At 41.7% G+C, this 26750-nt stretch overlaps 1 protein-coding gene across 1 annotated transcript; it reads right to left on the bottom strand.

The window, feature by feature from the left end:
• Nucleotides 1–311: 311 nt before the first annotated feature.
• On the bottom strand, nt 312–25152 carry SDAD1 (SDA1 domain containing 1). The gene is made up of 22 exons (XM_051964016.1): nt 24570–25152; nt 20427–20531; nt 19569–19667; nt 18762–18872; nt 18192–18263; nt 18009–18109; nt 17494–17551; nt 15522–15596; nt 14873–14974; nt 13449–13518; nt 12907–13010; nt 12023–12080; nt 10643–10701; nt 9576–9652; nt 8139–8236; nt 7719–7795; nt 4838–4967; nt 3323–3414; nt 2863–3053; nt 2675–2759; nt 1719–1880; nt 312–944 (listed from the first exon to the last, which is right to left on the bottom strand). The coding sequence occupies exons 1-22, from the start codon at nt 24657–24659 to the stop codon at nt 894–896; spliced, it is 2067 nt and encodes a 688-aa protein (XP_051819976.1). The 5' UTR covers nt 24660–25152; the 3' UTR covers nt 312–893.
• Nucleotides 25153–26750: the final 1598 nt, after the last annotated feature.

Below are 26750 nucleotides of genomic sequence, written 5' to 3'. Positions count from 1 at the left end.
TTAGCTACCATTCAAGAAAAGACACTTCCCCTTACTCCTTTTCATGTCCACAGGCATAGAATATTGCACAGATGTCAGGTTTTTTTCCATATATGGACAATTTTGTTGAATTTTTCTCTTCTTCCTTTTTAAAAAAAAAAACGGTTGTAAGAGATATCTCTCTGGGACTGAGAATACAAAAGGAAATCCAAGCAATGCAAAAATAAACGATATCAATGAAAATATATTTTTAAAATGGATGTAAGGGGGGGGGAATTCCCTCTCTCAATAAAGTAGGTACTCAACTGAAGCAAACCAGAGAAATTCAAAACTGTTATATACAATTCAATTTATTTTTTTATGCAAGATGTTCACCAATAATTTTTTTCACACACATTAAAAAAATATTCAACCCTTTGACATGAATTATAGTAGTTTGAACAAATTTTTGTAGGTCAGTCATTCATTGGGCTAACACAATGTGGTTTATTAAATTAGGGCTTGCATCTGCATTGTCATCTATGCCATACAGTTCTGGGCTGGCCAATAAAATAGATGTCCACTGGACAAATAATTTATTTCTATTCTATAATTTTTATACATATCAGCAATTTTCTATCTCCAAAATAAAAATACTTTTAACTAATGAAACATTTTGTACAATCAATGAGGGCATCCTGTCTTTGATGTTCACTAAGCCTGTGACCAGTTCTCAGGATGACTGTTAGGGTAGGGACTCCTTCTGGGTAGGATCGAGGTTGGATAGGTGGCTCCCGAGGTCTCTCCCAGCTTGGAGGCTCTGTGAGTCTACACCTTCCAACAAACTGAGCTCCCGTTCCTGCTAATCTCAACAAGAATCCCTTGCTAGTCCAAAGCAATACTGCAAAGATGGCACTTGTCACCCATGGTGATGGTTATTTCATTAGTTTTTTCTTCTTTTTCAAAAGTGCATCTCGGAGAGCCAACTGGGGGATTAAAAAAAAAAAATCAAAGTTAGTCAAGTATGTCACCTCTCTTTTTTAGCTCCCACTACAATGCAATTATATTATCACTGAACTCTCCCTAGGGAGATCTGCATAAAGTAGTTAGAAAGCAGCAAATGCACTTGGTAAGTAGCTCCTACGATACCACATGGAAATGCGGGCTCATTGTGCTTCCTGGAGAAGTGGCATTTTCACGGGTTCTAGTGCTGAGATGAGGCCGGATCCTTCCCCAGGCAAGGCCCTCAGCCAGCCCAGGCCCTGGGACGCTGCCCTTCTTCCCTCAACATGCCAGGCTCTCCATCTTTCTCTCCTCACCCGTGGGGTCACCCACACAGACGGACATTTCTTCCAACACCCTAACCTCCCAGTTCCCCCTCCCTCCATCCCACAGCAGCTACATACCCTCGTCACCAACTAAGCTTCCTTCTTTAGAAGCCCACGCAGAGTTTCTAGGACATTTCCAGTGAGTCACCTAGCTGTTTACCAAAACCCGCCCGTACCCCGTGGGCAACTGTGGCCAGATGGGAAGCCCTCCTCCGGGCACTGCCTTCTAACAGCCAGGGGAAGGACGACCGCCTTTCCCCTTCCCAGAATCCTCGGGGCAGAAAGGTAGGTCAGAGATCACTTAATTCCACAGTGTCCCAGAGAACTAGACCCCAAACTTCCCCAGTCCCGCAGCTGCTCTGGGCTGTAAAACGGCATTGCTGACACACGGGGACGGACACGCCGGCTCCCCAGGCCCGGGCTCCAGCTCACCTGCTTGTCTCTGAAGGAGCGCTTCGTTTTGGATCGGACGTTATGGCTGTACCTCATCATCATGAAATTCTTCAGTTTTTTCTTTTCTTTATTTGTAGAACTAGCATATGGGTTCAGTTTGGTCTTCTTCTTCATAAATTCTTTTCTGTCTGTCTTCCCAGCCTATTAATACAAAAAATACAAAATAATTTTTCTTTTAAAATAACAGATCGCTCAGGGCCCCTAAGTGGCGCAGTGGATAGAGCACCAGCCCTGAAGTCAGGAGGATCTGAATTCAAATCAGACACTTAACACTTCCCAGCTGTGGGACCCTGGGCAAGTCACTTAACCCCAACTGCCCCAACAAAAACAAACAATAAATAACAGATCCCTCTTCTCTTTTCCTATTTATTTCACACTCTTTGCCATATTTAGGTTGTTTTCCCACATAGTTAAGGGTAACAAACATGAGGAGTTGGAGAGGAAGAAGAAGTGGGAGGAACAGTGGACCAAGCTATGGACATGAAGTCAGGAAGACCTGAATGCAAACCCTGCCTCAGACGTTTGCTAGCTGTATATCCCTGGGCACATGCCTCAATATCTTGATCTTTGAAATGGGTATAACCTAATACCCCTACTTCACAAGCGCTGTTGTGAGGAGCAGATAGCTAATATACGTAAAGTACTTTATAGAGACCTAAATCTCAGCACTTAACAGCAAGTGCTGAACAAATGCTTCTTCATATATCCAGGATTATCTACAATAGAATACCATGGGCTGTGATTTCTGTCAGCCCTGCTGAGCCACGGACCCAAGAGCCCAAAGGGGCCTCTGAGGCCCTGCCAGGGGCCCAGAGCATGTGAGCCGGACTCCCCCCCACACCCAGGGCCCCCGTCTCCCCCCGGAACCCCAGCCTCCCCCGCCTCCGAGGGCTTTCACAAACTGCTTCCCACTATAAAAGCGGCAGACCCCTCACCATTGCAGTCGCCAGTCTCGTCTCTTTGTCAGACTTGGGTTTTTTGTGGAGATGTTCGATGTCCCTCAGGGAAAGCAACTCCCCCCTACAGGAAAAAAATACACCCCGTGAAAGAGGTGCGTGAAAATGTAGCCGCCAGGAACCCTGCCTCCCCCTCGGGGGCCCCGTCTCGGGCGGCCATGTCCTACCTCTCCTCCTCCTCGCTGTCGATGTCAAAGTTCTTCCTCTTCTGGGACTTCCCTGGGGCAGCATCCATCTCTTTCCTCAGCTGGGCAAGGCGGATTTTCTGGAAGTCTTCCTGGGTCAGAACCCGGCTGGTGCTGACTGCGGCCGCCTTAGCCTTTCGCTCCTCCACCGGCACGCTCTTCAGCTTCTCCGCCTTGCAGACAGACAGGCAAGCAGACGGACAGAGAGACAGGCAGACAGATGGCAGACAAGCAGGTGGATGGACAGACAGCCAGATAGGCAGGTGGATAGACAGACAGATAGACAGACAGCCATGTTAAATGGGCAATAACTGGAACCTGTGCAGACTCACCAACACAAATGGCGGCCTGACCATCCATGTCAGATTTCTGCCCTGCCCGACCCAGCAAAACGGAGCTCCCCACGTAACTTATAAGACTCGGAGGCAGGGAGAAGACCTACTATTTCCTGCTGCTCTTCATCCGAGGAATGGTGCACCTGGATCCATTCGCCGTCCTCGTCCTCCTCACTGAGGCTGGCGCTCTCCCAGCCGTCTGCAGGGAGAGGAGTGGGGCGTCACCACAAAAGGCTATCAAGGTTAGGGAGGCAGAGGAAGCGCTCGGCGGGGGAAGGAGGGCAGTGACTCGTGGGGTGACGCCCCTGGCAGCCCCAGGACCCACAGTCCTGCCTCCCACCTAATACAACAGCGCTGGTTATGGACAGCAGACCTGAGAAAGCTTTACTCTCTAGGGCGGAGCCTGAGCCGCCCGGCTTGGGGAGTTCCCCCTCCAGGCTTGGAACCCCACCCCATCCCACCCCCGGACTTGGGGAGCCCCCCCACCAGGCTTGGGGAGTCCTCCAGTCCAGAAGCTCCTCTTGTCCTAGGCTGATGTGTGGGGGATCCCCCATGGGAACAATGCCTCCACCTTCTCGGAGACAATATGGAGAGAGGACCCCCCTCGGACCAGGGCCCCCCGGCCAGCACGTGTCAGGGGGAGGGGCTCCCCGCCCCAAGGCGACCCCGCACAAGGCAGAGAGCGAGGTGACTGTGTAGGGCCCCAAGTCTGGGCCCTGGCTCTGACTCTGACCCCCTCGCCTCACTTCCTCCTGAAGGCATGTAGTCAGGTGACAGGTAAGACATCTTCCAGGTATCAATCTCATGGAATGTTAGATGAATAAACAAATGAATAGTTTTGATACAAAAGGGCCTCATATATGAACGCAACAGTAACAGTTGCTGTGCGTATAGGGCTTTAAGGTTTACAAAATGCTTTCCAAATGCTACCTAATTTGAGGGTAGAGGTTGCTATTATCAATGCTTTACAGAGAAGGAAACAGTGGCTGGAAAAAGTGGAAATGACCCATCTGGAGCTGCTCAGACCAAGTGTCTAAGGCGGAATTCAAACACAGGACAAATCTGGCACTTTATCCAGGGTCACCCATGGTCAGCATCCATAACTGGCCCTCTCCTAAAGCTAAGTGGCAACTACTTGAGTGACAATTTTGTCGCACCATGAGAAGGACACTAGAATGGCCTCCTTGGACCACATCATGTCTTCTGTTGTGGGCTTTCTATGAGCAACAAACACAGAACCTACATTTTACCTAATGGCATGTTCTTGGGAAGGAGAAGTCTGTACCTAAGAAAAATCAACAAGAAAAACAAGCCTGTGAAAGGACTTTCTCCCCCCAATCTAGATATACTTCCATTAGGATGATGAGGGCATGGGGTTGGAAGTAGGAAGAACTGGGTTCAAATCCCAGCTCAGTCCCTTAATGGCTGTGGGATCTTAGATCACTTACTCTCTCTCTGTTTCAGTTTCCTCATACATAAAAGGAAGTGGACTGGACTTAATAAGCTCTGAGGTGCCAACTCTAAATGCATGAGACTGTGACGAGTACAAGGGTCCCGAGTGCAACTCACTACAAAGATGTCACAAGTGATTTCTGAAACCAAATAACAATGAAGTCACTGACCATCATCATCCTCTTCATCCTCTTCCTTTTTCTCAACATCAAGAACTTCAGCCCCTGGAATGTAATCTTTAGCATCTAATTCACCATATTCTTGAATCCTTGCTTCCACCGAAGCCTCTGTGGGTTTGCCCTAAAATGTATAACAATCATTAGGCAATGACTAAGCATTTATTAATTTATAAGCTCAAAGTGCTTACAATGCCCTGGGGAAGACAACACATGCACAGGAGAACAAACATACAGCGAGTACCAAGTAAACACCAGAGAGTTTTGGGGATGGCAGAAATCAGATGAGATCTCCTCTAGGAGGAGCAGCTGAGCTGAGGGAGTAAATAGCGGGGCACAACAGATGGAATATTGGGCCTGGAGTTAGAAAGACCAGAGGTCTCAGACACTAATAGCTATGTGGCTCTGGGAAAGTCACTTCATCAGTTTCCTCATTTATAAAATGAGCTAGAGAAGAAAATGGTAACTACTCCAGTATCTCTGCCAAGAAAACCCCCTAGGGGGACACCAAGAGTTGGACAATAACAACCTGAGCTAAGCTTTAAAGGAAACTAAGAATCCTAAAAGGCAGAAGTGGGTGGAGAAGTGAAGGGGAGTATTGTATAAGACACTTGGAAAAACAGGCAGTTACTTGGAGGTAAAGGCTCCTAAATGACAAGAATTTATATTTTATCTTTAAGGTAAAAGGAAGCCACTGATACCTTGGAGCAGCAAAAAGACACTTGTGCTACGGGATAGGACTTCAGTGAAAGGAGCCTAGAAGAAAGGGGCTCAGTGAAAAGGCAACTTTACTAGGCCAGGTGAACCCTTGCTACGGAGGTAGTTAACGACTGGATATGGCAAATGAAAGAGAATCCCTCTGAGGTTGCAAACTTTGGTGATGGCTGGAAGAATAGTGAGATCCAAGGCAGCAAGACAGATGTGAGAAAGAGGAACAGGCTTTGTCTGCTTTGGACATGCTAAGTGAGATGCTTCCAAGAAATCTGGATGACTATTTATGTAGGTGAGTGCCAATTAAGGTGGCTGGTGACATGGAATTAGAGCTCAGGAGACTGAGGCTGGACCAGGGTGTCATTTGTACGATAATTGAACTCAGGGGAGCTGATGAAATCACTGAGAGGATGCAGAAAGTGAAGAAGGCCCGAGACAAAGCCTTTGGGGTGCACTCTGGGTTAGAAAACAAGACATGAATGGTGACCCACCATGTGAAGGGCTTTACAATTATTACTGAAAAATCTCATTTGATCCTCATAACAACTCTGAGATACATGCTATTACCATAACCCCCATTTTATAGATGAGAAAACTGAAGTAGACCAAGGACATAGCTAGTAAAAGTCTGAGGCTGGATCTGAATTCAGGAAAGTGTGTATCTAAGGGCTGGATCCGAATTCTAAGCCCAGGGCTCTAACCACTGAGAAAACTAGTCTCTTCCCAACTTTAAAGAACAAACAGGAGTTTGTGTGTTATCTTACAGATAAAGGAGCTTAATAATAGACCTGTGCTTGAGGACACTCCCTGTGACAGCTGAATAGAGGAGGGAGTGGAGGAAGAAGGCTGATGTCACAGTTCAAAAAGGGAGGCCCTAGATAGTGGCTGTATTAATGGAGAGAAAGGGTGTAACATGAGAAGAAATTAAGAGATCTGGCAAATGACTAAGGAGCTGATATGTTCTAGAGTAACAAGGAGTACAACAGGACTCATGAAGATATAGACTGGATGAGGGGAGAGATTGGGGGAAACAATGAGTTTTTATTTTGGGACATGGTATGTTTGAGATACCTAGTGGCTTTCAACTGAAGTTTCCAAAAGGCAGTTGGTAATGTGGGAGGGGAAGAGATAATGGCAGAATAAATAGATTTGAGAATCATCTATATAGATGATAACTGAAATATAAACGGAAAAGAGAAGACATAGGGCCTATGGGTGACAACTACAGTTATTGAACCTGAGATAGATGACGACCAACATAAGGAAAGTAAGGAGGTTTTTTGTTTTTTTTTTCCCTTGGTTTACAGATGAGGCAACTGAAGCAGATATGAGACGAGAGAGAGAGAGAGAGAGAAAGAAAGAGAGGGCGAGCGCAAGAAAGCGTGAGCGCACACACAGTCAGGAAAATCCAGAGGAGAAAGGATCTAGGAGAAGGTGGCTGGCAGGGACCAAAGCTGCAGAGGGTCTTTCTAACACCAAGGCTGGCTCTCCAGCTGACTCAAACTAGGTGAGCAGGCATTTGGGCTGCTACACATAAAGTAGGGCACTCTTCCCTTGCCAGTCTTATCTCCAGCTACTAGGCTTTCCCACCTCCCTACCCCCTATACTCCATCACTGCTGCCCCATTAAATTTCCAGTCAACCTTTGAAGTCCAGGTCAGACATCACCATCATCACAAACATTCCTAACCCCCAAGAGAATAATGATGGTTCCTTCCTGGATAATGCTTTGTATCTCTAATGTATTTATTATTTTATACCCCTCCTCTAGGCTACAAGAGACATAAAGACAAGGATCATATTTCAGGAAGTACAGCTGTTGAACTGGGCTAAGTAGAATTCAAGGTGCTCATGAGGTCAATGAATTGTCTGACCCTAGTTCCCCAGCAGCACAGAGCTTCAAAGACACAAGTCACAGTTTCTTCCCCCAACTCCCAAAGGCATATGTCAACTAAAAGATGAATTAGGCAACATCTAACATAGTTTCCTTTTTTCTTAATCCTTAATTTTCTTTTTTTGGATGTATTCCCAGAGTAGGAAAGACACACTTAACACATATTTTTGCCATGCACAGTAAAATTCAAATGCAACTTTCAACACCACTTCAGAATTCATAACCATCAGAAAAACAAAAACAAAAACTGATGCCCGTGGGGATTACTCACTCTGAATTTTTTCTGCAACATTTGTGGATTTAGAGTTCGGAAGAGCTGAATCAAGGTTCTAGCAGACATCATCACATCTACAGCATCAAAGATTCCATGCATCAGCAAATAATGATAATAGCTAGCACTTGATAGTAGTGACAAAAAGTGTCAAAAACATCATTTCATATGTTTAACATATATTGGATTAGTTGCTCTCTAAGGGAGGGGTGGGGGGAAGCGAGGGAGAGAAAAATTTGGGACACAAGGTTTTGCAAGGGTGAATGTTGAAAATTATGCATATATTTTGAAAATAAAAAGTTAAAAAAAAACCCACTATTTCAAATAAACCCAAAATATCAGCAAGGACCACCTTGTATTCAAGAAGAAATGGGCAACTTGGCATGATATATAGTGCATAGAAAATAATAATCAACTTACTCTTGTCTTTATGAGATTTGTATTGAGCTAGATCTTGGAGAAGGTCTTCAGTCATAGCCAGAGGGCATCGAGCTGTTATCTCTTTTATAGCATTAATCCTAAAGAAAGAAAAATATCCAGTGATTGGTTTATAGGGACAAATGGGTAGCAAGGTTTGGATGAACCACCATGGATTCTTGGGCAGGTGGGACTACTCCCATCTTCAGATCTCCTAAAAGGAATTCCTAGTCACGTTCAATTTAGTCTATGACTGGGATACTGGGTGGCCGAGCAGAGGTGGAAAATCTCGATTCCTCCTGCCTCCCTAACACCAACCCATGTCCCCAACAGCCTGTGGCACCCTGCCACCTGGAATCCGGTGGGCAGCTCAGATCTGAGAGGGCCAAACTCAGTGCCTCCCCCTCCACCTAGCCCTTCTCTAAGTCTCACTCCTATGGAGATAATCAAGCCCCAGGCTCTCTCATGTCGCGGATTCTCATTCCTTCAATTATCTTTGATCTCTGCTTTCCCTCTCCTCCCAGCCCCCGACATCCTTCCTGCCCATCCCATTCTCTTCCATCACGTGCATCATGGACTCTTGATTGATCTTCCTGTGTCTGGCCTCCACTCTCCACACGGCTGCCAAAATAATCTTCTTCTAGTTTAGGTCTGACCCTGTCATTGCTGTTGTTCAATTGTGTCTGACTATGACCCCTTTTGGGATTTTCTTGGCAAAGACACTGGCACGGTTGGCCACTCCTTTTTCCAACTCATTTTACAGATGAGGAAACCGAGGCAGACAGGGTCAGGTGATTTGCCCAGGGTCACACAGCTGTAAGTGTCTGAGGCTGGATTTGAACTCAGGAAGATGAGCCTTCCTGACTCTATGCTCAGGGCTTAGTGCATCATGGCGCCCCCTAGTTGTCACAACCATGTCATTCTTCTATTCAAAAAACTTTGCCAACCTGGTATGTAACCTGGAGCTCCCAATTCCGGGTCTCGTTTTATCTGCTTTACTTCCACTCATGTCCTCCCACCACAGGCAGCCCAAACTTGCTATTTCATCTCCAGCCCCGAGAATGCTTTAGCTATGATGGCAACTCCTCCAAATCCTTACAAAAATAGGCATTTAATCCAGAGTCGTTAATTTGGAGGCCAGAAAGGCCCAATTTGTGGCTCTCAGAACCATTTACCCAGAGTCCCATAGGAAAGGAGGGAGCCAGACCAAGGTAAAATAAAAATAGCTGGCTTTAAACACTCAAAACTCCCAAAAAGGACAAAAAAATTTTAGTGTAACCCCAAGCTAAGTAGCAATTCCTCTTAAAAAGACTGGGTTCGTGATCCTGAATATTTAAAGACAATCCTGGGGAGCTAAAGTACACTCCGTCATGTCCACAGAGACCTTATCCTCAGATACCTGGGTGACAGGGTAATATTCCACGAGCACATGCTACTTACCCAACTGTCATAACCTCCCCCGAGTTCTTGTCGGTGACAAAGTTGTTGGCCACAGTCATTAGCAAGGACTCGATGATCTGCACAGCAATGGTTGCAGAGTGTCAGCACACAAATCCTCACGGCCCGAGGGGCACCAGCTTGACCTCCAGATTCCCAGTCAGTCCTCCCGGGACCCAGGAGGGACAACAACGACCAGGGGACTACTTATTGTCCTTCAGTGTGGGGCTCTAGCAGGGCTCAGGCTGACAAACCACCGTCCCTTTCAACTACAAAGGGAAATCCAACTTCTCAGTAACCCCAACCCCAAAAGAATCCACGGGACACCTTCCCTCTGCTCCTGTAGGAGGCAGCATAAACCATTCCCTGTTTGGGCAGACAGCTGGCTTTCAGCCAAGGTTGAGCATCTAAAGGACCCCTGGAAGTGGTACCACAGAACTGGATGGAAGGATGACTGGGTCCCGGGGCCAGCTCTGCCACTAACCTGACTTTAAGTAAGTCATTCTACCTCTGTAATTCAACAAAATCCAAAACCAAAGTTATTCTAGATAATTTAAAGGTCATTTCCTGCTCTAAGCTTTGAGGCTACTTTTCAACGGAAAAGAAATGGACTTGGAGATAGAAGATGAGTTCAAATTCTGCCTCAGACTTCTACTGGCTCTGGGTGTCTGGGCAAACCACTGAAGTGCTCTGTGCCTGTTTCCTTATGTACACAATAAGGGAGTTGTAAAGTCCCTTCCAGCTCTTCATCTATGGTCCTCTATTTTCTACTTTTTTAGTCATTCAGTCACGTCTGATTCTACGTGACCCCACTTCTGAGGTTTTCTCAGCAAAGATACTGGCGTGGTTCGCCATTTCCTTCTCTGGCAAGCAGGAAGAAGTGACTTACCTAGGCTCACCCAGGGAGCCTGAAGCCAGATTTGAACTCATTTTCCTGATTGTAGGACAGGACCCTTCTGCCTTCTCTACCATTACAAAGCAATAAACTAAAACTCTCCTGGAGCTTCTAACCAACAGGGACAAGAGTCTGTTAACCCCAGACCAGAAAAGGTCACAAAGGTCACACTCACCTCAGGGGGTACAAGATGATGGGCTGCTTGGGCAGCAAAGAGAAGAATCTTTGTCACCTCTGAAACATCAAGACAGTGGGAAAGGGCTGTTTACACGCACATTTTTACTGAAATACCCCATTTTACCAAGGCCTCAGATCATCACCACAATGTTCCAGAACCAGATGGTTCTTACAACCCTTATGCACATGTACTTGAAAATGAGGTGGGGCTCAGGTCTGGCCCAATTCAAAGTGGGGCTGGCTCCTTAGTAGTAACCTGTCCATCCATCAAGGGCTCTCATTAAGCACATGCTACGTAAGACGACCGATGTCCCCTTCCTCTCCCCCAACTCCCCTGCGCTGCAGAAACTCTCATCTGTGAGGGACTCCAAGACAGATACACATGGCAAGCACAGGGAGGTCCGAAGGAGGACGCAAAAATGGAGAAATTTCTTTCTTGTTCTGCTTCCAGGGTTGAAAGGCACAGAGAGGCCCCCGGTTACGTGTTACACAGGAGCTCCGTGGCTGCTCCTGCCTCCAGCACACTGACTTATGCGGCCCTGGGTAAGGACTGGGTGCCCCAAGCTACTGTCTGAGTACACAGAAAGACATACAGGGATCTGGACTAGTAGAGGGAGTGTCCATACTGGAAGTTCCCTAAATCATGAGATGAAGGGTCCCCCAGACCAGACAAACAGAAAACCCACGCAAATATAATTCATCTCCTCACCATGGCCCTATTTATCCTACTGGAAATTTGGACTCCACGTTGGTTCTCCTTGCTCTGTCAGATGACCTTTGGTCTTACCTTGGTGGGGTTCGGCCTCCAAAACTCCCTGTTTTCCCTTCCCTTCCTCATTTCCAGCTCCTCTTTATGTACTGAGAAGCCCTTTCTCCATTAGAATGTAAGCTCTCTCTCTGAAGGCAAGGACTGCCTTGCTTCTACTTCTATGTCCAGAGCTTAGCCCAATGCCTGGCATGTCACATGTGCTGAATAAACACTCTTTAATCTTCATCACCCCCACCCCCCCTTCTCCTTTTCCACCGTAGTCTTGTAAAAGGACTTCTTATTATAGGAACTGATTCTGCAGATTATTGTCAAGATGACCGTGCCTGCTGGGAAACCACACAAAAGAATAAAGCCATTTCCTCTATCCTGTCTCTGCTTTTATAACAGCTATCACCTGGAGCAAATCAATGAACTACTTTTAGGACCAAATTTGCTCACCTGAGCCATAATCAGTAAGATGATCTCTGAGGTCACATTCAGCTCTAAATCCTATAATCCTGTCTTCTGTTCTAGAGAATTTCACTTCTAATCAATGCATTCAAAACAGGTTTTAAATAGTTCTTCTAATAAAGTCCCAAGACCAAGGAGACAAAGAGGACAGTGGCTTACCTCTCTGATGGGGTTGGAGGAACCGTTGTATAAAGGGATAGAAATTAAAAAGAAAGAGCTGTGGAGAAAGAGATTGTATTTCATGTCAACATCCTTAATGTTGGATAGGCCAGGCACACCAACAGACACACAGAAAAATATTCATCCTACTCTATGTCCTTTGCCTTATGGATTAAAAAAAAAGCAAACGCACTAGTTTATATGCTTTGGTATTCTCAAATTCCAATCTTCCTAAAAGCATGTGATGATTGAATTGCATTATTGAATGCAATAAGATCGATTCCCCATCAGGCAACACTAGACCCTGTGTCTGGCAAAGAAGGCTGTACTGAGGGCAAAGCATGGGAGGTTGAAGGTCAGCCCTCCGAACATCTATCTCTGGCCTGTCATTCTCCTGAGTCTCCAAAAATTACAGTATAAAGAAATGCTTCAATATCCTTGCTTCCCAAAATAAGCCAGGGGACTAAGCAAGAAATTCTGATCCACAGCTTCTTGCCGGTGTCCTTGGCTGCTGTTTGGTTCCTGGTGCTTGATAAAAGATCAAGCCTTTCATGGCCTCCTTCCAGAATCAATGGCATAAACAAGGAGGATGGGATTGTGAAGAGGGTTCAAATCCTCACTCTGTGTGACCCAAAGTCATTCCAATTTCATGGTCTCCATTTCCTAATCTATAAGAGGAAACAGAATAAGATTCCTCCTTCTGGCTCTAAATCTGAGATTTTGTGATCTGAAACTGGAGTGATCCTTGTGGGAGCTGGATCTAGGATCCCATCAATAGAAATAATACCCCAGTATCCTTTCCATCTGAAGCTGCTGAAATCCCAAAACCATTTCACTCTCTCTTATTTAAAAAAAAAAAAAAAAGGCTACAAAATGCTTCAAACCTCATGAATTCCCACTAATCTGGAGATGAGGTCCATGAGCATCATCTTGACTTCAAATCTCTCTTTAGAATTCTCCAGCTGCTTCAGAAGCTTCTCGGCAAAATCTGTAAGACAGAGAACCAGAGAAGTGACTCCTGCTGGGCATTGTGGCCACTTATCAGGACTGAATGAGTCAAGGGGACAGAGGTTCAAGACAATGGTTCCCATGCATTCAAGAGTCAAATCGTGACATTAGGACTTGGGAAAATGGAGTAACATGAAATGACCTGGAATCACCTATCTATATGCTTGTAGTATCTGAAAAAATAAAAATGAAATCCAGAGGAAGAAAAGTCCAAACCAAGTCGAGTGATTTCACAAGTAGAGGCTTTAACATGCAAAGCAAAAACTGATTGATGTGTGCTCCATTTACGGATATCCATCCATGTCTACACAGGGAATGTACACGGGAGAGAGACTGCCTGCCATCTGAATTTCATGAGATGGGTCTGATAGTTTCCACCAGCCAAGCACAGGAACAGATCTTGAAAGCATTATATTACCTTGGGGATCGTGAATCAAATGAATGGCTGAGAAATTAAACACCTCAGGCTTCTTCTTCTTTTTTTGTTTCTGAAAGAAAAAAGAATGATATTTAGCCCCACGAATTCATCTGATATCAATGTTACTGCAGAAGTCATGCTAGTCATGACACAGGTAAATCACTACATGATGCAAAATTCCAAATCACCCACTCTCTCAAACCAACCCTAAAAAGTTACAGAAAGCTCCACTCTGCTAAGACTTTGAAAATGCAGAGCTCTCTGGAGCATGACAGACTTTAGACACCAAGAAAGAACATTGTGAGGTTTAATTCCCTAACTACCCTGAGAAAAATACACCTGGAGAGTGGGAGGGTGTCAGAAGGAGACATGGAAACAAATGGGGCAATTACATTACTAATTTAAAAGTTAATACACACTCTTTTAACTATATCTATCTTTTAAAAAAAAACTTGATTGTACACAAGTACACACTTTGTGTGTGTGTGTGTGTGTGTGTGTGTGTATACACAGACAACACATACTCTTATATAATTTTATACCTATATAAAATACATAGTTTTTAAAAATTGTACATAATTCCAGTGTCTAATAAAAGATTCTTTTTTTCATTCTTCTTTGTACACTGAAAATATTCACGTTTGTTGATGATTTAGGTCCACACATACAAAACAAACTGTAAACAACAGGTTTGTGGTTTTATACAAAATTTTTGATGTTATTCTCATTTATATCTTCTTCTTGATGGTTATGTTGATAATTTTTAAAAGCAAGATATATTATGTATCACAGGAAATGGTCTGAAATGTGCACAGAAAACAAAATGGAAACAATTGATGATGTGTTGTCTTATACTAGACAACCTGGAGCAGCCAGATATGCAGAGGATAAGGAACTGGGCCTGGAAACAGGAAGACTCATCTTCCCGAGTTCAAATCTGACCCCAGACTATATGACCCTGGCCAAGTCACTTAATCCTGTTTGCCTGCAGAGAAAAAAATGACAAACCACTCCAGTACCTTTTCCAGGAAATCCTTAAATTGAGTCATAAAGAGTCAGACATAAGTAAAACTTGACTAGACCAACTAACTGAATGAGAGTGTCCTCTGCTTCTCCTAAATTAGAAACACAGGTCTTCTTGGCCCAAGAAGAATGGAAGGCTTACTTGAATGAAGTCACAGTATTTGCTGTAGTGGAATCATTTTCATTTATCAGAAAAGTTCAAAGCTGTCTTATACCAATAAGTTGATTTTTTTTTTCACTAAAGAGTTTATATTTTTTACATGTTTTTTTTAAATATAAAAAGATTTTTTTAATATAAATGTTCCATAACAAAGATTTTCCTCAAACTCTGAGATGCTCCTTCTACATCACTCCCAACATACATAAATGTCACTTTTCCCATCCCCCCGAGTTGGTCTTACTCTCAAGACTTTCATGGCCTTTTCCAATTTCTTTTTGTGCTTGGACGTTTTCTTTCCTGTGCCATATTTAACAAGCAAATCTCTTGCTGTGGGCCCATCGTCCTAAAGAAAAAAATGACCAATGTAAACTTCAGAGCAAGAAAAATTTCTATAGATGCAATTACTGTCTCTTTTCTAATTTACCCTCCAATCAAATTTCCTTCTAAAGCTATCAGATTATATACTATTTCTTTAACTTACTTGATGCAGCCAACATAACAACATTCCTTAGAATTGTGGCCATAAACTAGTTTCCATCCCCCAAAATAACCAAAGTAGGCTAGTTTTACTGATAAAAAAAAAAAAAAAAAAACAATTATTTGACACAAATAAAATATTCTAAATATACTACCAAAGTTAAAGGACAACTCTGTAAAAAAGGTTCTAATACAAAGCTGTTCTACAGCACCAACCACACTGATGATGGGCATTTTTTCTGAAGCTGAATGTCACTCACACTAGTGGAAAGGTTTTAGTACCTAAGTATAACTAAGACTGGGCTTTTTTCAGATCAAGTTATTTTGAGAAATTATGTTGAGGCATGGACCTCCAAGGAGGAGTTATAGATTCTGCAGAATACACCTCAAAAGTAGAAAAGAAACCAACAGACCTCAGATTCTGAGTCGCTGTCTTGCTTCTCATCTTCATCTTTACCAAGAAAGAATTTTAAACCAGCAACTAGTATCTGAAGAGCAAAGAAAAAAGGAAGCACATCTGAGAAAGTCCTGCAAGCAGCAGACAGAGTCACCAATGTCAAAAATGGGAAAAGTCAAGGAAGTAACAACTACAGGAAGAACAGTAGCAATAGCAGTTCAGCAAGATTCCAATTAACTTTTAAAAAACTTAGTGTTATCTTTAGTTTCTACATCATGTTCATTTCCACATGTACTCCTCACTCCCTTCTCCTATTGAGATCTTGAGATCTCTTATAACAGAAGAAATAATTCAGCAAAACTAACCAAGCCATCAAGTGAGTCAGAAGTACATAAGCAACCATCTACATCTGTAGCATTCCACCTCTACAAAGAAGGGATACAATTTCATTTTCCCATTTCTTATATCAGGCCAAATTAAGTTTACTTCCTAAAGGTAAAGAAAAATACTTAAAGACAAAAATGATTGAAATGTCTAATCCACAAATTAGGCTTCTATGTATGACTAATCCTTGTTTACTTAATAACTAACCCACTACATGACTTTCTTTCAGGACACATAGTACTCATGTGAATATAGATCACACTTTCCCCACCAAATCTGGCTTTCACTCAAACTCTCAGAGATACAAATTCTACTCCTATTTCCTGATAATATATAAAAAATCAAATTTAGAACAAAATGCTCTTAGAGCACATCTCATTATAATCAGCAGAGAAGAAAAAAGAAAAGTGAAGTCTTTTAAAGAAAAAAAGTTAAAAGAAACTAAAAATAAAGTCACTTTCATTTGGAAGCTTACCCCCATTTTCAGAAAAAGCCCCGGTACATATATTCTCCTTCTAAAAGAGAACTCTTTTGGATGTTCAGGGCAGCTACATCGCACATGGAGAGAGGGCCGGATCTGGCTTAAGGAAGACTCACACACGAGGATAATCCTGAGCAAGCAAGAGTTAACCTCTGCTTATTTCACTTTCCTCTTCTAAAATGAAGATATTAATAACACCTACTTTCCAGGGTGGTTGAGTTTAAAATGAGATAAAATATTTGTAAAGAATTCTGTAAGCCTTAAAGAGCTACATAAAACTTATTATTATAGTTTCAGTTATAAAGGTAATACAACAAACATGTTGTCAAGAGAAAGTGTACTAGTTACTGATAATATTTTTCTTTGTCTGAAGAGTAACACAGCTAGTAAGCGTCTGAGGCCAGATTTGATTTCATACCCTCCTGACATCAGGGCTGGTGCTCTTGCTACTGCGCCATACAGCTGCCCTAGTACTAGAGGTTAATACAGTGCTTAGGCTCATATGCCACTATTGTTGTTGCTGTTTGCCCTTCATTCTTGAAAGGACATCCCTTGACTTCAGTCAAACTGAGACCTTAGCTTAAAAAGGCTGAGGTGTCCCCCTGCATCCAGGGCCATCTCCAGTCATCCTGATCTGTATCTGGCCACTGGACCCCAATGGCTCTGGAGGGGAAGGTGAGGCAGGTGACCTGGCCCAGCCCTCCCTCACTTAAATCAGTCACTTAACCCCAATTGCCTCAGCAAAAGGAAAAAGAAAAAGAAAGACAAATAACTTTGAAAGACCTAAGCACTTTGATCAAAACAAGGTATGATTCCAAAGGATTCATCACAAAGTACTTCTTCACTCAGGGTGCAGACTGGGAGGTATACTTTTTGTACATGGCCAATGTAGGAATTTGTCTTGCTTCTCTATGATTACTCGTTATAAGGGTTCTGTTCTATTTTTTTTTTCCCCAAATGGGAAGGAAGATAGAAAATAGTTAGTTGAAGAAATAAATGTATTAGTTGAAAGCTCCCCTCTCTCTATGAAAGCATCCCATATATTAGAAACACTCTCTGGATAGAAAGGAGGTGACACAAAAACCCATCAGAATTTCCTGCAGAGTTTCACATACAGTCTCACCTTGGTGACTTTAGAAAAGCATGCAGTTGTGATCACATTGACAGTTTTGGTATCATTCCTGTAAGAAAATATTTTATGTCAAAAACCACAAGGAAATTTTTCACTGAACTCTTTCTTTCCTCTGCACAGAGTGGCGTACCACAAACTGATCAAAGAGAACAAGATTTTGTGTGTATGTATGCGTGTGTGTGTGTGTGTAAAAATAAATTTAAATTGAAGTATTTGGAGGTCAGTGCTTAAAGAAAAAAAGCACAGAACTGAGGGAATGTCCAGCACCTGGGACCAGTTCCCAGGACACTTTTAGAAAGCTCCTTGTCTAAGGTTTATTATTCTATGACAGTTTTTAGTCATAAATTATGATGTTCATTGAGATTTTATTTAGTTTCCACTTAATGGTTCAATCAAAGTAGTGGGAAAGAGCCTGAAATCATGAAAGAAGTGATCCTCTCCACACATTCGATGGGAGTACTTCAGGCGCACTGGGGGGCTTGCTTTGTAAGACATTTTCTCCTCACCAGATGTTCCTCCTGTACAGCTCAATCATCACATCCAGAGAGATCTTGGCAGCCGTAGCATTGCTGTCTCTTAACATAGTGTACATGAAGTTCTGTAGCACCTTGAATGGAAAGAGAAGCCCAAAGCGTCAAGACAGACCAGCAGCCCTGGGCTTAGGAGAAAGTCAAAAGCAGGATACTCACGACGTTCACTTTGTTGTTCTTGTGTTTGGCATTAATGTTCTTGATATCGGTCACAATATGAGTATACAAAGTCTAAGGAAAGAAACAAAATCCCATTTAGAGGCCTTAACAAAATATGATTTTTTTCAATACATTCAGTCATAAGCATGTTGAATGACTCAAGGATATCATCTATTTTCCCCTGACAATTATTATTTTTGGGTTGTTTTGTGCCTGACCTTATGACTCCCCTCGGGGTTTTCTTGGAAAAGATATAGGGTTGGCTTGCCATTTTCTTCCCTAGCTCATTTTACAGATGAGAAAACTGAGGCAAACAGAATTAAGGGACCTGCCCAGGGTCACACAGCTAGTAAATCTGAGGCCAGATTTGAATTCAGGAAGATGAGACTTCTGACTCCAGGCCTGGCACTCAAAAGTCCACTGCACCACGAGTTGCCCCATATTAATTATATGAAAGGGGAAAATAACACTCATTTAAAGAATACAAACCAAACTCAAAGCACTTCATAAATGTCAGTTATTATTAGTTGACAATTTGTTCCAAGGGACAATCAATCATCCTGCTCCCACCTTTCGCAGAAGCTTATCATGGCAACGCAGAAGTTCAAAGAAGAGTTCTAATAAACTGGTTGGATTGATGAGATTCCTATTTCTCAGCAACATCAAAGCTTTGCAAAATGTCTAAGGAAAGAGAGAAAAAACAAATTCTATTTTAACATTTGCATTCAAATTCAGTCCAAGCCCCTATGACATTGCCAGGCCCAGGGCTAGGTGCCAAGGGAAAAGACTGAAGAGCAAGTCTCCAGCAGGGACTGGACAAGCATCCAGCTGACACTGCTCTGCAGGCAACAGGCGGATGGACCCTGAGGATCTCTGAGTAAACAGTCCTAGGAGAACATAGCTTCTTAAAGCTGAGCTTTTAGATAGATATTCTAACAAGGTTTTTCACTATGGAACAAACGGAGGCAAGAAAATCCACTGGGAAGTTATTGCAATAGTCTTAGTGAAAGGCAAGAAGGGCCTGAATAATGGAGACGAGTACAAGTGTGCCAGCAGGAACAAAATCCATGACACTTGACAAGAGACTGATAAAGGAAGGTGAAAGAATCTGCATCAGATGGACATGATCTAAACTAGCTGCTGAGAGAGAGGAATAGAGTTCTGATAAAATGGCAGGCATTCTGAAGGTACAAAACCATTTTTTTCTGAGATTTAAAAGGAGCCGCTTATTCTGCTACAAACTCCTACAAAGCCTCCTCCTACCCTCAGTATTAAAATCAACAGGGGCATTACCCATTTTAGGGAGTTTGGATTATGTTAAAAATTCCAAGAAGAAATAGAATATAACTTTATTAATTCAAGCCCTGATGATCTCACCATTCGAAGACCTGCATCCAAAACTGTGTGGTTGTAAGAAAGAAGTTCCTTCAGCTGCTGGGGGAAGTCAACCAGGTGTTCTGGATAACAGTGACCCACCTGTAATAAAGCAAAGGCTCCTCTGAATCTTAGATGAGTGTGATGGAAGGTCTTAAAGCTGTTTTGCAAAAGCATCAACAGAAGTCAATCCCCTGCTCTCTACTTGGTTTTTTTTCCCCTCCCAAAATATGATTCACAGCTACCTTTTGTGTCCAAACTTATTCCTTTTCCTACAACTTCCTTCCCCATCTCTTTTAGCACTTCATCATCTAATACTTCCAAGTTGATAAATTCAACTTTTGGCAGATGAAATACTCATAATCTTTCTACAATTCAGCAAATGATCATAACTGCTCAAGCAAAAAATCTTATCATCACCCATCAGTCAATCTTGTGCCAGCTAATAAAGACCACTCTCTGGCTGGTACATCAGATTAACCAGAGTTCTTATTGGATAAGCCCTCTCTACAAGACTATCTTGTGAGGTCAGAGAACTAGATTTTTATACCACTACCAAAAAGAGGAAGGGAAGCACTAGAATGTCTAAGAATTCTAAAATTGGAGCATCTCAAGGTTGTTTGAAGCAAATGAGGGGTCATTGTGTTGCTATTGCAAGGGCAAGCATTCACGAGTCTCCCTTCCCTTCCTGTTCTTCATTCCTGTTATCAAGCAACAACTGAAATTATTAAGTATATCATTTTTAAGCGCAAATCCAGCTCCTGACACAATTTTGAAGCCATGAATAGGAAAAAAAAAGTTTGGTGGGTTAGATATTCCTAAGAGACACACCAAGTGTGTCTTCAAAGGGCATCATCTTACCTGAGCTAAGAACATCACCAATTCAGCCAGTTCTTTGCTGGGTTTATTTGGTTGTAATTTGAAAATTTCCACATGGGACTTGTAGTGATTATACTGCTGCATAAACTGTAGAAAGATAATATATAAACTCATGAAATGACTCCACATTCTGTCTTGAGTCTTTAAAGTTTTTATATATGTAGTCTTCACAAAGTTTATATAAGCAATATAATAGAACATTTTCTTAGAATTCTTAGCAATTTGTAAATTTTCTTGAAGGCAAAAATAATCCATTAATTGCTTCTCTTTGGGTTCAGGCATTCAACCAGTTAAGAATTTATATAATTCAGAAGTTCTAAGCAAATATTAAGCACTATGCGAATACTAAATATGTTACTCTTTTTAACCTTTTTTTTTTTTTTTTTAAATGTTATGTACTTCTTTAACAGTCTAGTGAAAGCTGGGGCTTTTATGAAAATAAGGGTCTTAAATGAATAAAATGAAATACATAGGATTGCAAAGGAAACCAATCAGGTTGATATACAATAATCAAAATGTTTCAAAACAAAATACACATCTTTATAGACACCCAGCTTAAAACTATCTGAACGTATACTCTCATCCAGCCCACACATCTCCATCTTATCCCTCAGATTATTCACAGTTTATCAAACACCTTGCTGGAATACACTTAGTGATATAAAGCCTGAGGGAATCCTCTGATTCCCCTACAATCACAGAAGGACAGGGGATATTCTGGCATGCCCTCTTGAGAAGCCACACTCATTTGCAGTAATTGTCACTTCCTTTTTAAGCATTTACATCCAAAAGCACAATTCAGTTTGCTCCTCCACATGGACTTCAAGGGTACCACCACTCATCCAGTCTGAAACCTTCGTGTTATTTTAGACTTTTCCCTCCTCTTCATTCCTGAGCTTCTAGACTACTCTCCCGACTGACAGCGCTCCAATACAGACCTCACTTCTGTTGGTCCAGACTAGCTTCTAAGACCCTTCTAAGAAGAATTCTTCTTTCCAGGACAATTAATTCATTTTTCAAACTGCTGCCTGGGAACCCTTTCCTGCAGTTCGGCTTATGTCACTCCTCAAAACCCTCCCCGGCCCTCTACTATCTACGATGCAAAGCTCAAACACCACACTTGCCAAATGAGGTTACTCACCATCACTGTATTTGTGCTATCCCTTCTCCTGCCCCCAAGCAGTTTCCATGTTACTTCCTGAACCTAGAAGGTTAGTCACCACCTTCAAAATCCACCTCAAGTGCCACTTTCTGATGGAGCCTTCATAGACCTACTCCCACCTCTCCCTCTCTCTTCCTTCTCTATTTTCCTCTCTGTCTCTCACCTCATATATCTCTCACTTCACATAGGCACTTCCTAATGCACTCAGAAGTTATTTGCCATTATATATGTATATATAATGCAAAATATAAAATGTAAATATATATCACAATTTCAGAAAAAGAAAAAAATTACAAATGACCCAAAAGGCAATGGAAAGAAATGGTGAGAATAAGTAATTTGGAGTATATTGCTAATACTGATTCACCCACAAAAAGTGACACGAAAGACTTAATAGAAGGCATGTATGAGTGAAACTTGTACAATGAGTGAAAGACATAGGCCAGTACCTGAGGATTCCACTGATAATCACAAAATATTCAATAAACCACAAAGTCTCTAGGATATTGGATTTATCCATACTAGAGGGTTTCTTTATTGAAAACACACTAGAGAATAGCTGAAAAATCATGTCCCTCCAGAAATTCCTTCATCAGGATAGGTACAGTGTCATTTCTAAAATCCATAGCACTTAAAAATGTTTAAAGAATTGTATTTCTCAACAAAACTGTTGCAGCCAAAGATCAAGTTATGAGAAGGAGGAAAGAGAAAAGATGGGATAGCTTTAAAAATGTACAAACTGTAAAACAATAAGGTGAGTTGGGTTGGAATAAGTCAGTGTTTGGGTATGATTTATGAGTATATATATTTATACACACACACACACACACACACACACACACACACACACACACACACATATAAAAAAGAGGGGAAGGTCTGGGAAGAAAAAGAAAATATTTTTAAAAATCACTTTCCTCTAGCCTTTCACATGTCCATCTCCAACTTGGTCATTTTATGAGTAAGTAATTGACAATGATTTTAGGGCCATAATGAATCAATGCTTAAAAAAACCCCAAACACTACATTTGTTCCAATTCTCCTCCAAAATTTCTTGTTTCTAGAAAGTTTCCCTCACCAGCTGCTCTCAATGGCAGCCTTGATTCATTTTACAAAGCTGTTTTCCTGCAATCATGTTTTAATCAACACCCTAAAAACATAATCACTATGCTGCAATTACATAGCATTGTAACATGGTGGGTTGTTTTTTTCCTTTTTTCCCTGTTTTAAAACCTAGCTTATCTCTCAAGGCTGGAAAAGTAAAGTGCTACTCACTGGCCCTGAACTCCCAAAGAGCTGAGATCCTAAGTATGAATTAGCAAGAAGCTATTAGCACTTTAGTTTTCAACAAGCTTATACCAAGTATTTTATTTGATCCCACAAAACATTTATCATTATCTTTTCCTGTCATCTTAGCCAATCTGAGAGGTGTGTTATGGTATCTCAGAGTTGTCTTAATTTGTGTTTCTCTGATCAGTAGTGATTTAGATCATTTTTTCATTAATAGAAATTTCATTGAGGATGTATCTTAATTATGTTCAGCAAACCTTTATTATCACAAGGGCATTTTGCTTCAGAAACATCTTATTTTGTCGTGTTGTTGGTTCTCCTTTGTTCTCAGGGACCATGACATCAGGGAGATGATGTCATGATATGAGAGTCAGTTGGATTTAAGTGAGGGTAGGCTGTGCAGTCACCAGCCCTACCTTCTTCTCCAGTAGTATGAAGGCCAATAGAAATGGAAGTAAATTGTCATCATGGGACAAAACTGTAACATATTAGAACGAACACTGTTTTGGAAGTCATAGCATCAGTATTGTCTCTCACAGCACTTATCAGCTATGTGAACTCCATAAAATCATCTAACCTCTCTAGGCCTTAGGTTTATTTTTAGGATTTTCTGGGTTTAAATTTTAAAAAATCTACAGCATTATGTAGATTGCTTTGGGACATGTAAGAGTTTTTAAGTAGTTTTGTTTTGTGGTCAATTGCATGTTTCTGCAGACACTGGACTGACTGAAAACATTGGATTTTGACCAAACTGAGATGGTTTCCCCATTTTAAACTAGTTATCTGTCAGTTGAGTGTCCAACGTTTATGCCATTAATATATGTCATGGTTCTCTTGTTGGTTGTCAAATTCTGTGTTTTTCAAGAATGCACATTACTCTAAGGGAAATTACAGAGAGGTTTTAAAAGAGCACACTTCAAGAAGTTATTATTATTAGTATGAGAAAACTGAGCTTCAAAGGTGATTCAAACCACAGTGAAACAGGATCAAAATGCAAAGTGAGAGTGGGGGGAAAAATGCCAATAAAATAGATTAATTAATCCTGAGATAATAAGCAAAAGCCAAGACTAGAAAGGGGTTGTTATTGCTTCTTTTCCAAGGTGGCTGAGGCTATCTGAAATTAGAATATTAAGAAAAAAAAATTTTAATGCTTTTCACGGACAAGACAACACAAAGACTGGAGTACTAAAGATTGGAAAATGTTAATATTTCGCATCCCCCTTTCCCAGAGCTTAGCATAGTGCCCGGCACAAAGTAGGCATTTAACGAATGCCTGTTGACTATTGTATTTACTTTTTTATTGGGGACGAGTCTGAGACGGAGTGCACAGGAAGTTTATATATCGATGACTCTGGGAAAGTAATTTAACCACCCTGGGGCTCAGTTTCCTCATCTGTGACACAAGGGGAGTTAAAAAAAAAAAAAGCTGCCCGAGGTTTCCCCCAGCTCTAGATATGGGATGCTAGTTCTCTTCTCCGCTAAGTTTACTCCGGCGCCCGAAGAACCAGATACACGCTAATTACAAGATGCCGCGGCCGTCTAAACAGATCCTACCGGGGGGAGGGAAGCACAAGCTAAGGAAGAAGCTTTTTTCTCCGGGAGGAAACCAGGGGTCCTCCCTTCCTTCCCCCGCCCCCGTCCCCGAGGCCCCAGTCACCGCTCTTCCCACCCACCTCCTCTATATAGGCTGTGGGGTCCCGCTTGATCAGGTTCTGCAACTGAGGCAGATTGCTGGGCAGCTTGTTGTTGTTCCTTCCAGACATGGCGACGGCCGGTAAGATCGGTTCCACTCGCTCTCAGACCCAAATGAACTCTTCATCAAGTGCGGTCCAAAGCTTCACTTCCGGCAACTGGTGGTAGTCAGCTCAGACCCGGAAAAAGCACGTGAGTGGTCGGTGGGAGGCGCCATCTTTCTTTTCGTCATTCGCGGTCTACGGTAAGTCCCGAAGGCCAAATTTCCCTTTCCTCTGGAGCTCATATTCTTAGGCACCGCAGTTTCTCGCGGTAGGGGAGAAAAGGGGAGGAGTTAGGCGGAGAAGGGGATGAGGGGTGGAGAAGCATTTAGCGGATTACCCCGCGAGAAGAGAAAAGAGCTAAGGGAGCGCCTAAGATTCAAAATCAAAGAGAATTAATTAAGCAACTGTTATGGTCAAAGAATTGGGCTGGAGAGCTGGAAAAGGAAAAACACCCAGCCTTTGCCCTCCTTAGCTTGTTTAGCAGCGTCAAAAGTCGCACGGACTAAACGCTTGACAATTGGGCAAAAAAATTAAAAACTGCACGGACTAAACGCTTGACAATTGGGCAAAAAAAAAAATTAAAAGTCCCACGGATTAAACGCTTGACAATTGGGCAAAAAAATTAAAAATTGCACGGACTAAACGCTTGACAATTGGGCAAAAAAAAAAAAAAATTAAAAGTCCCACGGACTAAACGCTTGACAATTGGGCAAAAAAATTAAAAATTGCACGGACTAAACGCTTGACAATTGGGCAAAAAAAAATTAAAAGTCCCACGGACTAAACGCTTGACAATTGGTCAAAAAAATTAAAAATTGCATGGACTAAACAATTGGGCAAAAAAATTAAAAATTGCACGGACTAAACAATTGGGCAAAAAAATTAAAAATTGCACGGACTAAACAATTGGGCAAAAAAATTAAAAATTGCATGGACTAAACACTTGACAATTGGGCAAAAAAATTAAAAATTGCACGGACTAAATGCTTGACAATTGCAAAACATGCAAAAGTTGCACGGACTAACTGCTTGACAATTGCAAAAATAAAACTTAATTTTAAAATGCTGTAGGAAAGTCGAGCAGAACCTGGGCAGAAAAAGACATGAGATGAAGTTTTTAAATTGGACATAACCTATATAACCTAAAAGAAATAAGGAAATGCATCTTTGAAAAGGTGGAAACTTTGCGTTGGAGCATTGAAAACACTGTCAAACCTAAGCTGCTGTGTTGGTTAGTTTTGCTGAACTACTTTTCCTAATTCATTTTTTATTCTTTGTTAAAAGGGATAACTTCGTTATATAGGGGCAGGAAGGGATATCTGAAGGTCACACCGGAAACTAAGGTAATATAAAAACAAACTGCAAAAAAGAGATTCGTGAAGAAAATTTTTTTAGAATTTGAGAAGTGAATGAGAGTGAAAAAAAGTGACTCCAAAAAGCTATTTATAGGTATTTGTGGATAGAGATAAACTTGGATACTCTGATCTTAGTGTAAAAGATGGGAATAGATGAGGATGATGAAGAATACACTGAATATTAGGAGCAGGAAAATGTGATCCAAAGGAGTCAAAGATTATACACTACTCAGAAGCCTCATGCCTGTGAATCCTACTTTTCTTGAAGAAAATAAATGGGTCAATGCCATGAATAACATTTTAAAATTCAATTGAATTTCAACAGACAGGAAAGAATTTGTCAGTGATATGGGAGTTATTTGTGAATCAGTGGTTTGTACACCGAAACCACAGTAATTGGCCAGAAAAAAACTCAAAATTGAATTGAAAGTTAGAAAAATGTATGTTATACAATTCAAGCAGCTCTATTCTGACCTATTTATATGAATCACTGAAATCGAAAAATAGAATATGGACAGGAAAAAAATAGACAAAATCAATTCTCAGTGAAGAGAATAAGTAAAAGAAACAACCAGGGGGAAAATCACTTCCTCAAACATTTTTGATGTGGGTCTTATGTCCAATGAATTGATGATCAAAAGGATGTAAACAAACTTTTTAAAAGTTTCAGTGACTCTAAGAAATATTGCTCTAAATGATTAATAATAAGAGAAATCTCAAAACAATTCTAAGGTTTCACCATATACTCAGGAAATTGATAAAA

The sequence above is a fragment of the Antechinus flavipes genome, chromosome 6 (genome assembly GCF_016432865.1).
Source record: "Antechinus flavipes isolate AdamAnt ecotype Samford, QLD, Australia chromosome 6, AdamAnt_v2, whole genome shotgun sequence".
Lineage (NCBI taxonomy): Eukaryota > Metazoa > Chordata > Mammalia > Dasyuromorphia > Dasyuridae > Antechinus > Antechinus flavipes.
This window is presented reverse-complemented; position numbering and strand designations above follow the sequence as displayed.

What these genes read in the sequence shown, in the direction of transcription:
- SDAD1 (XM_051964016.1), bottom strand. Translation starts at nt 24,659, where the DNA reads ATGTCTGGAAGGAACAACAACAAGCTGCCCAGCAATCTGCCTCAGTTG. An exon ending in CCACAGCCTATATAGAGGAG is followed by an intron (nt 20,532 to 24,569) that starts GTGGGTGGGAAG and finishes ATCTTTCTACAG; the next exon opens with TTTATGCAGCAGTATAATCA. An exon ending in GACAGCGAGGAGGAGGAGAG is followed by an intron (nt 2,760 to 2,862) that starts GTAGGACATGGC and finishes TTTTTCCTGTAG; the next exon opens with GGGGGAGTTGCTTTCCCTGA.